General features: G+C 39.8%; 1 protein-coding gene across 1 annotated transcript; it reads left to right on the top strand.

Moving 5' to 3' along the window:
• The first annotated feature begins 390 nt into the window (after positions 1–390).
• On the top strand, positions 391–7,956 carry LOC144640131 (putative histone-lysine N-methyltransferase PRDM6). Its single transcript, XM_078499340.1, has 6 exons — positions 391–539; positions 944–1,130; positions 3,608–3,873; positions 4,974–5,238; positions 5,585–5,746; positions 6,448–7,956. The coding sequence occupies exons 1-6, from the start codon at positions 489–491 to the stop codon at positions 7,029–7,031; spliced, it is 1,515 nt and encodes a 504-aa protein (XP_078355466.1). The 5' UTR covers positions 391–488; the 3' UTR covers positions 7,032–7,956.
• The last annotated feature ends 2,489 nt before the right edge of the window (positions 7,957–10,445 follow it).

The following is a 10,445-nucleotide window of genomic DNA, read 5'->3' as shown; positions in this document are numbered from 1 at the left end:
TCTTTAACAATAAACCAACCAACCAGCGTTATATGCAAAACTTTTGGGTTAAAGGACACGGCAATGAAAAGAGATCACAAAAATGCAAGCGAAATATACTCCACCACAACTTTATAACGCCTACTCTACCGTACACAGGCTAACTAAACAAATCAGGACATGTCATTGTAGTTTAGTGCGGGATTTTTTTTACTTCATCACTCTTAGAAGATTTAAATTTCACATTCAACTAACTTTGTAATGACAATGAAAAAAAGGCCACAGGAGTAAAGGCTAAAACGAACCAATCACGTCACTCCAAACAGCTTATTTTCAAACCAAGCGTGGATAAATGACAGCTTAGTCTGAAAAGAACATTTTAGAACTTTAAATCAACGCCCTTCAGTCGTATTCAATTTGTTTGTATGTTCACCGGACAAAATTAACCCTACAGTGATAAGACTGAAGTTGGCTGAAACTGGCAAGAGAGACCTTCTGCTTCTGTCGAAATGTCTTCCTTGTTTAGCGAAGAGGCTAAACGAAGGCTTGAGTTAAACTTGGTAAGTACTTTGTAAGAGAATAGAAATCAGAGAGAATAGATAAGAATTTTCCGCATTGAACGGGCTTCGTTAGAACTCCAGCGGAGGGAAACAATTATTCCGGCAAAAAGGGTGGAAAACACGGCTACATCATCTTAAATTTACAAATCTCCAATTTCTGTTTCAAGATTTTAAGATACATGGATAATTGTTTGACCTTAACAAGTCGCCAATATCAAACAAGTGCAAAGTTGGTTGACTATGGATTTATTGAAATCAAGCATGTTCCCGGCGGTTTTACTTTACTCCAAGTCAGCGCCAACTGATTTGCATGAAATGACTGAGGTAGTTTATAGTTAAAAGCGAGAGTTAACTTGTACCGTGGTATAATTATTTTGTGTTAATAACATAACTTGTTTCTTTAGTTAAATCAGCTTGCTATGCCGTCCAGCTTAGAGCCCGGGCCTTCGCATGATAACGCAAGATATTTCAGTCCCAATGACGTGTTCACAGTACTTTACGGGAAGAACACAGCACGGCAGGTCAGCAAGGATGAAGGTCGCGGTACTCAGGCTATAGCGCAGTACGGAACAGCCGAGAGAATTAATACAGGTTAGCTGTGTATTTTAAAACTGTTTCGTGCCATGTTCACCAAAAACCAAATCCAGTCACGCGCGACTGCGTGGAAATTTTGCGTGTATACACGCGTGTCGCAAAACAAACGCGTTCACAAACAGTGTTCCTTCTATTTCATACCAAGCCGAGATTGATTGATGGTTATTCACTTTAAAAAATTACTGTCATTCAGTAGTTTTTAATAAAAGGTTTATCGTACACCGGAAAACGTGGGCGAAAGTTGAACTAGCACTACACGCGCGAACGCGCAAAAAAGAACACGTTGAGAACAGGTTCAACAAGTCACTGGCACTCAGACACATCGAGAAGCGACAGACATTTCGAGACATTACATACATTAAGATTGGATTTAGTAAAAGTACATCAAATGAGCTTAAGCTTTAAGCGGCTTGTTTTTGGTTAGAATCTAAATTTGTGCCAAATCGCAGGGGACAGTTCGGGGGCGGTAGGCACCGGAAATGGTCAAAATTTCCATACACATTACATTGTACCATCGACTGACCTCGTAGTAGGCGACCATTCATTTTGTAAGTTGATGTGGGTTGATCGTAGGAGTTTAAACAGCTTTCACGTGCGATCGATTTTTGAGAGGCGGCCACTCTGGGCGGTGTCGATGTTAATATAGCCACTGATACTTTAATAATCAGCTCCACTTGCTTAAATAAAACTACCTTGCACTGACTGCAAAACAAATTTGATGGTAATAACCTAGAATTATGCGGCAGCGATAAAAAAAATCAAACCAAACCACAAAAAAGCGAGAATGTGGCACGATTTTTATTCCATTACGAGCGAGTGTTTGATACTGAGTTATGCAAAATTCGAGTGTCACCTTATATATTCAATAAAAACTAATGCGCAGTCGCTTCATGTGGTATTGTTTACTATGCTGTACATGGTGGTTCTAACTTTTATATCTGAAAAAAACCTAGAGTTGGACCATTCACATGAAAGCTATTAAGCAGTACTTTCATAATACCGTATGTCATTCTGTACAAGGTGATTCCACCTTTCAAGCCTATAGCTGAAACCCTAGTGTGAGATCATTCAGAAAAAGCTATTGAGCAGAACTTTCACGTGCTACTGTTTATTATGATGTATAAGAATGTTCTAATCTTAAAAGATTGTTATTATTATTATCTTTTCAGTCTTGGATAAAAGACTTATTGACTTATTATTCAAATGACTACTACTATAAATAAACTGAATACAATGTTTTAGTGCTATTTATTGCGATTATGCTTTAACCTCCTTTGTCCTTTATATCTCTCACTAAGAAAATTCTACTGAGTTTCTTGCAGCTTGCTCAGTTGTTCGGGTTCACATCCTTCAATATACATTTTATGCGAAAAATTCAAAACAGTTAAATCCGGAGTGAAATTCATGGCTCAGTGATTCAGTGCAGATCTTTCTCGGTCCACGAGCCACTTTCGTGCCATTAAAAATCTTAAACCTCGTTCTAATTTTACCCAATGGCAGTTCTAATAAATCATTTCATGACAATTTTTCTGTGAAAGTGGTTGATTTTTACATGTCATCCAAGCAAATATTTAAACAGACTACACTATTTAAAGTAAATCACAAACTTCATCGCACGAGCGCATTGGCGGAATGTTTAAATACGGCACGGTTAAAAAACATTGCTCAAGGCGAAATAAACGTCACACAGTGATCAAAATTAAAGGTTAAGTTGTAGAAATTAAGCATTCCAATTAACGTCAAAAATCTAAGTAACCATCCCATCAAGTCTTAAGAGCGGACTACATGTGAAAGCTCCCAAATTTTCTGCCATGCAGCCAAATTGCTAGAAGTTTTAAACACCACCTCCCTACATTGACTCGCCAAGTGGGCGGTCGCCTACGGAGATTTGTTTTTATCAAATAGAATAATTATTGCAAGAAATTAATTAACTCTTCAAGAAATTAACGCAAATGTCTAAAATTCGCGTTTATTTCATGGTCCTTAATAAAATGACGCCCTAATTTCCATACCTTAATTTATATTAGTTTGACTCAAAATGCTGAATCCTTCGTGTTTACATGAAAATATTTAAAAAAAAATTAATAACTTTCTCAGTTTCACAACATTTATTAAAAGTTACAAACTATCGCAGTTTGTAAGTTACCTGTGGATATCCCGACAGAAGTGGGTGGATATGAAAGGTTGTTATTATCGAATGGTTTGCAGGGGTTGTTTCCTGTTTTCCTCCATTCTTTATTTTGCTCTTTTTGTCACGAGAACAATTACTCTGTGTCATTCCTGTTTATTTTTGTTTTGTTTTCAAGAAACGTTACCTTCTTCTTCTCGTTAGTTTGCCCTTCCATTCCCGTCAATTTTCAAAAGTAGATTAATTAAAATACGTTAACAAAGTTATTTATATGCCATTATTAAAGCCAGGAGCTCAGTTTTGCCGAATTTCGCAAACAGTTTAACTAACTGATATTTCCCTTCAGCTTGTGAACTTTGTCAAACAATGCCACATGGCGCATGTCCCATGCACAGGCAACCCACAAAACCGCTGACTGACGGACGGCTCAGCTACGCTTTCAAGTCACTACCACCGGAATGCAGACTAGACGTCTCTAACTCAGCAGGGGAGGGGTACGGTGTGTACACTAATCAACTCATTCCTACTGGTACGTGGATTGGTCCTTTTGAAGGCAAAAGAATTCGTCCCTGTGACGTCACACAACAAATGGACACGTCACACATGTGGGAGGTGAGATAAACGTCTTAAAACGCGCTCTTTCTAAATGCTTTGCAACACGAATGGATCCTTTTTTTTTACTGTGGTGGGTCGTTTCCTGAGCTAAAAGACGAAGAAAGCAGAATTGTTTTCTTTATTTCCACCAAAAACTTAGTCGTTTTCAGAACTACCCTCGCCGCATCATAACTTAGACTTAATTTTCGGTTTTCAGCTTCCAAGAGCTCTTTCATTTTATCTTTTTTTGTTTTGAGCATTATATCGTCTAAAATTTTCTCATACAATGTCGATTGATAGCTTGGTCACTCATAATCAAATCATTTTTGTCATCAAATACAGTCGAAGCTCTCTTAACGGACACTCTCGTAAGCGGACAGCTCTACTTACGGCCGCCTGGTTTGAAACCCCGTTTTTAACTCCCATACAAACTCTGTATTTTTACATTCTCGTAAGCGGACATTCCCGTAAGCGGCCGCGGACACTTTCAGAGATAACGAGTTAGACTTTTTCTTTGTTTTTGAGCTCCCGTAAGCGGACACCCCAAAGAAAATCCTATTAAAAACCTCTGTATCTTGTTGTTACCAATCAACTTTACATCACCGTTCGTCACAATGATTTTACAGTAATTACAGTAACATATTTCAGTGTTTGTTTTGTCGTCATCCACGTCCGGTTACATTTCGAAACACCACTTACACTTACGGCAAGCTCCTGTAAGCGGCCATTTATCCCTTACACCTCTAGTGGCCGCTTATGAGAACCATTCTCGTAAGCGGCCAGCTCCAGTTACGGACACTTTTTTCGCGTCCCGAGGGTGTCCGCTTACGAGAGCTTCGACTGTATCACATTTATATTTCCATAGATTGGCTAGCCAAGCACTGTATCCATCTAGTCCATCGCAGGGTTACCCCCAGCATCAATTCGCTAATACCCATTTATACACCTGGGTAGAGAGAGGTACTATGAGAGTAAAGTATCTTCCCAAGAACACAACACACTAACCCCGGCCAGGGCTTGAACCCGTACCGCTCAATCCGGAGTCCGGCGCGCTAACCATAAGGTTACCGCGCCTCAAGCACTGAAGATTTCTGATCTAAGTTAATTCTATTCCACAGATATATGAGGGTACTACCTTGTCTCATTACATTGACGGGAGAGACGAGAACTGTTCAAGTTGGATGCGTTTTATCCGCTGCGCAAGGCATAAGGGTGAACAGAACCTTTTCGCATTTCAGTATAACGGAAATATTTACTACCGGGCATTCAAAGACATTCCTACCGGCACAGAGCTACTTGTATGGTACGATGAACAGTACCCAATGTACATGGGCATTCCTCTCGGGGTACAGGTCGACGCTATACCTACCACACCTACAGCAGGTCAGTCGGATAATACAATGAAAATATTTCCCTTTTAATTCTCTCACATAATCAGTCAAACCGTTTGTTAGTCAGTCAGTCAGTCAGTCAGTTAATTGGTCAGTCAGTCAGACCGTTTGTTAGTCAGTCAGTCAGTCAGTTAGTTAGTCAGTCAGCCTCAAGTAATCTGTAAGTCAGTCAGTCAGTCCGTCAGTCAGTCAGTCGATTAGTCAAGTAATCAAACAGTCAGTCAGTCAGTCTCCTTGTTACCAATACGTCAGTCAGTCTAGATCTATCTGTCTCTTGATAATAATAATTAATAAGACAGTAATTAACTTTTCAACTGTCAATAAAATTACATTCACAGCTACACTCGACAGAAAACAAGATGGCACGGCATTCCAACAGTCTAGTCGAGCTTCAAATCCAGTGCCATCACAAATCAAACCTCAGGATACAACTCGCTATACGAGAACGGTTACTAACTCCCAGCTCACTCCGAGTAGAAGTCCTCTTCGAGTTTGTCAAGGTAGTTGAATAAAAAGGAAAAATAATTTTAATGAGTAAACGAAATCTGAAGGCATTAAACAGGAAAGTACTACTATGCTAAAGCGAAATTCATGAAGTTTGCATGATTTGGACGTTGCAGATTTGGAGGTAGGCATTATTTTTGGCGTGGAGTGGAAATTTATTTTCAGATTTGGACGGTATAAAATATGATCCTCTTATCGTTGGCAGTCGCTTGCTGTTTTAAGTTTTACTTTTACGTATTTTAGGACTGTAGGTCTTATAAGATCCGATATGCTCACGCTGTGATGTATTTAAGCATGGTTGTGGCCATGTGCTTAAATGTTTGGACTGGCTATGACCATCCACATGTAATTTTGCTTTGCAAGACACCATCGTGACACTGTCTTCTTGCTCCCTGAAACACGTGGTGTGGCAGCGCGGGGGCAAGGGGGCGAGGGGACAAGTGAGTTCAAAGTATGAAACTTGATATAGTGTATGGGGTATTGTGCAATTTATTTGCGTTGGCTCTCGAGCTGGCGTCATTAAGATTTGCTAGACCGTGCTGACGAGTCCCAAAAAGGACGAAACAGATGTCCACGGGTGCAACCCTGCTTTATCGGTTCTATTCTTGTTGGTGTCTCGCAGAGACTACTTGTTCACGTAGTATCAGCCTTGCTACATTGCTTGTTAATGTTGATATACCGGGTTTTTTTTTTTCAGAAACAAGACAGTCAGCAACAGATACAAAGAAACTCCCACCACTTATCCCAACCTACTCTTTGCACCAAAGACGAGCATCTTCCGACAACGTTCTTCGTAACCAAAGGTCACCTGCAACCAGTGATGTAGATAGTGACGCCAGTAACCTTGGCAACAACAAGGTGCCAAGTCCCACCAGTCCAGTAAGCGAGCTAACCTCGTGGCGATGCCAGCAATGTCACAAGACATTTACTCAACGAGTGGCGTTACAAATGCACGTGTGTCCGTGCCAGCCCAACAAGCCTTTCCAGTGTGGACAGTGCAGTAATACTTTCACCAACTCCTCAGACCTGCGCGCGCATGTAGTTTCCCACACTACTGAGCGGCCTTTCAAGTGCGGGTTCTGCTCGCGCACGTTTGTTGGCGCGACAACGCTGAACAACCACGTGCGGACCCATATGGGAGAGAAACCCTTTAGCTGCGAGAAGTGTGGAATGACATTTTCACAAGCCATGCACCTCTCGAAGCATGCACGGGAATCGTGCGAATACTTGAGTGACACAAGTAGAGCGGATTCTGTAACGACACAAGCATTATCAACTTAAAGAAGCGACGTTATAATATATTAATGTACAAAAAATGCCTTCAAACCGAAGGGAATCCTCAAAATTACAGTTTATTTGTGTAGAAACACGCCAGAGAGGATACAATAAACCAAATAGAATGGTTAAGATTAGAGAAGATGGAGAGAGATTACAAATTGAAGTGCACCAGTCTTGTTGTAGCTTCATCACAAAACGGTTATGAATATAAAAATGTTTTTTTTAGATTTGTCAGTCATGAGAGAGTGCCGTCGGCGCTGCAACTGATCCTTAATAGTAAGTTTTGGACAATGTGTATATTTTACTGTTTGAAGGCTATTTTTAATTACTATTTTAAAGAGCAAAAAGCAAAGATTGAATGAAAAATTTGTAAGAAAAAATCCAATCGATGTGATTAAATTGTTAACCAGAATGGGGTTAGGTGAATAGCTACGCAAAAAAATAAAAACAGCACAAACGAGCAAGTGTAAATAAGAAATTCGTCTCTTGCTACTATAAATAGTCACTAAATGACCTGTATATATTGTTGATAAAGGCAAGATATTTTCCAACCAAATATTCATCGTGTACAATGAAGTGTCTAAACTGTAACCGGCTTAAGTTTTAAAAACAGTACAGCCCATCAGTACCTCCAGTCCGTACTGCGCAATCTCCGCCTGCAATGTTTGTGAGTCTCTTAAGTGAGTCTCACAAACAGAAGAATGTTTACTAGAAAAAATAAAAATTCCGGGACAAAACTTACCTTTTTCTTCATTATTAACGCCAGATATCCTTGCAAAACAATAATAACGAGTAAAAGAAGCTCGACGGTATTTCAAACGGACGTTTTAGCTCATCGTGAATTCTTGAACGAAACGATCCGTAATGGCGAACTAAAAAACTTCATGTACGCTATCACCGAAGTGTAACGTTTCAACGAATTCAAAACAAAAATAACTATTCAAAGTGGCTATGAGCCACTAAACTCGGAAAAGTTATTATGAAACAAGAATCGAAAACAACAAACTGACAAGGAGAGATTTGCTAAAACAAATGTTAGTTTAGTTTTCATTGTCATCTAGCTGCTCATCGAGAGCAGGCCGAAAGGGCAAGTGATAGAGTTCCCATCGGTTGCAAATTGTTTTCTTTCTTTTTATTTTTCCTTTTTGTTTTTTGAAGGTTAGGCAAAATAATAATATCATTAGAAAAATTAAGTTTTGGTCTATTTCAAGAAACTGACATTAATACAATATTTCGGCTGGTAGTTAAGCATGCATGTACCGTATTTTTTCGGCTATAAGCCGAGACCCTAGACTTTTAGTTTTTGGAACCAGTTAGACTCTGACAAAAAATAAACCCAAATCACTCGGCTGTAAGCCGAGACCTGATTTTTCCTTCAAACTATAAAACAATCCACGTGCAGCGAATCAACATATTCGTTAAATCACAACTATGTTATTGAAAAACAACAAATCACTGATAAAGAATGAATTTATTAATAGAACCGTACACAAGCGTGACAAAACATTCACCTGAGTTCAGAATCCCATCTCAAACAATCACGCATTCTTCCGAAAAGCAGTTATCGATCATCATGCCAAAAGCTACTGGTTTTCAAAGAACTAAACCTTCAAATTGAAAGTTGTCGCCGAGGTAGAGACAGTTCAGAACAACTGCAAAATCGCCAGAGAATACGGGATGTTTGATGATGATTTAGTGAATCTTCAGATGCTAGCGAAAAGATCAAGCTAGCCTGCGTAGCAGGCGTCTGTGTAGTTTTCAGCGCGTTTAAGCCGCGCATTTCGCGTTTCTCCCATACGCGCGCTATAAAAACTACTCAGACGCCTGCTACGCAGGCTAAGATCAAGCAGATCAAGCGGGTGAACTTTAAATGTCATCAAAACGAAACATGTGCTGTTACCAGTATTTGTCGAGTATCCTCAATCCAATCAAACTCTTCTGAAGTGGTTTCTTTTAGCAGAGAACGTGAGAGAAGTCGTGGTATTTTAAGTTCTCGCTTTTGAACAAAAATATTACATGCAGCCGATTTCTGTCAGATCGTGTTACAATGTTTACCAAGCGCGTGGGAACGAACGCTTCTGATTGGCCAGTTTCTGGTGTCGCGACAACAAGTCAAATAGATCGATTCCTTCTTGACCCTCCTTCTCTTGAAAAGTCACGTTAGCAGTGATTCTGCTAGACTACGAGCAGTCCCTATTTTTTCGCAGAGTCCGTCGAGTTTGAAGCGAATTTTTTTTCGAACTCTGCGAAAAAATAGGGACTGCTCGTAGTCTATGATTCTACAAATTAACTAAACTTAAAGAAAGGAACAGAAGGAAAGGAACAGAAACAGTCTCAGGCAGAAATAATTATTGTAGAAGAGATTGCGACGAAAAAAATTGGGTCTCCAGGGTCGTCGTCGTCGGAGTCTAACTGTTTCTAAAAACCAAACGTTTAGAGTCTCGGCTTAAAGCTGAATAAATACGGTATTTCAAGAAAACTGGCATTAATACAATATTTCGGCTGGTAATTGGGCATGTTAATATTATTCAACTTAACTAGAAATGTAGGCTATCAGAGGACAGGTCTAATTCTCTAGAGGCCGTAAAACACTTGCACGTATTGCGTGCCTATGTTTACAGGAATCGAGTGAAGGATGGAAGGAGTGAATTCACTTCGCCCTTTGCAACTCTTTTCCGAGTTAATGAAAACAAATCCTGAGTCTGCGCAGTACGGACTGGAAATCATCTTTAACTGATGCTTTAAAAGCTGTTGGGGTCGATGACGAGGAATGGGGTGGGAGGAGGAGGAGGGGGGGCGGGGGGGGGGGGGTAAAGAAACTTAATTAAAAAAACGACCTCAACTTTAGGTATTTCGTTTTCCAAGGTGCCAATATCCCGCTGATTATGTTTGGCTTTCCCGCCAGTTTTGATCAAAGGATGATAATCTTTCTAACACGCTTGACTTCTCTATTTTGACGGCTTCCTTTTGTGTTTTCATGAAAGAGGTCTTTGTTTCTTACATGAGTCTAGTTATAACGTCCTTTAAAGCAATGTGTTCTTTTGAGTAGTTCATTCTAATTGGAATAAAATTACTTTAGGCGGCATATAGTTCAATATTGTTGCGCCTTACAACTCAAATCACTGTGTGTAAGAAATGATACAACTTGGTATTATAGTCACAAAACGCAGCGCTTCAGATAACCAGGAACAATGAGGAGTTCATATTGTTATCTTCCACAGCATTTAAATCGTCTACATATCATGCAAATATGTACAATGTTGTCTTCGTGGCTCTATAAGAAAGAGATTAAAAGCTTAAGGTATTTTTTTCAAGCAGGAGGGCATTTTGCGTGCGCATGCGTCGATATGGGCTAGTGCGCACGGTCGTGCGCACGACAGAGAAGTTCTGCTATCGATTGTTTACATATTTTTCACA

The sequence above is a fragment of the Oculina patagonica genome, unplaced genomic scaffold (assembly GCF_052425735.1).
Source record: "Oculina patagonica isolate OP01 unplaced genomic scaffold, crgOcupat unplaced196, whole genome shotgun sequence".
Lineage (NCBI taxonomy): Eukaryota > Metazoa > Cnidaria > Anthozoa > Scleractinia > Oculinidae > Oculina > Oculina patagonica.
This window is presented reverse-complemented; position numbering and strand designations above follow the sequence as displayed.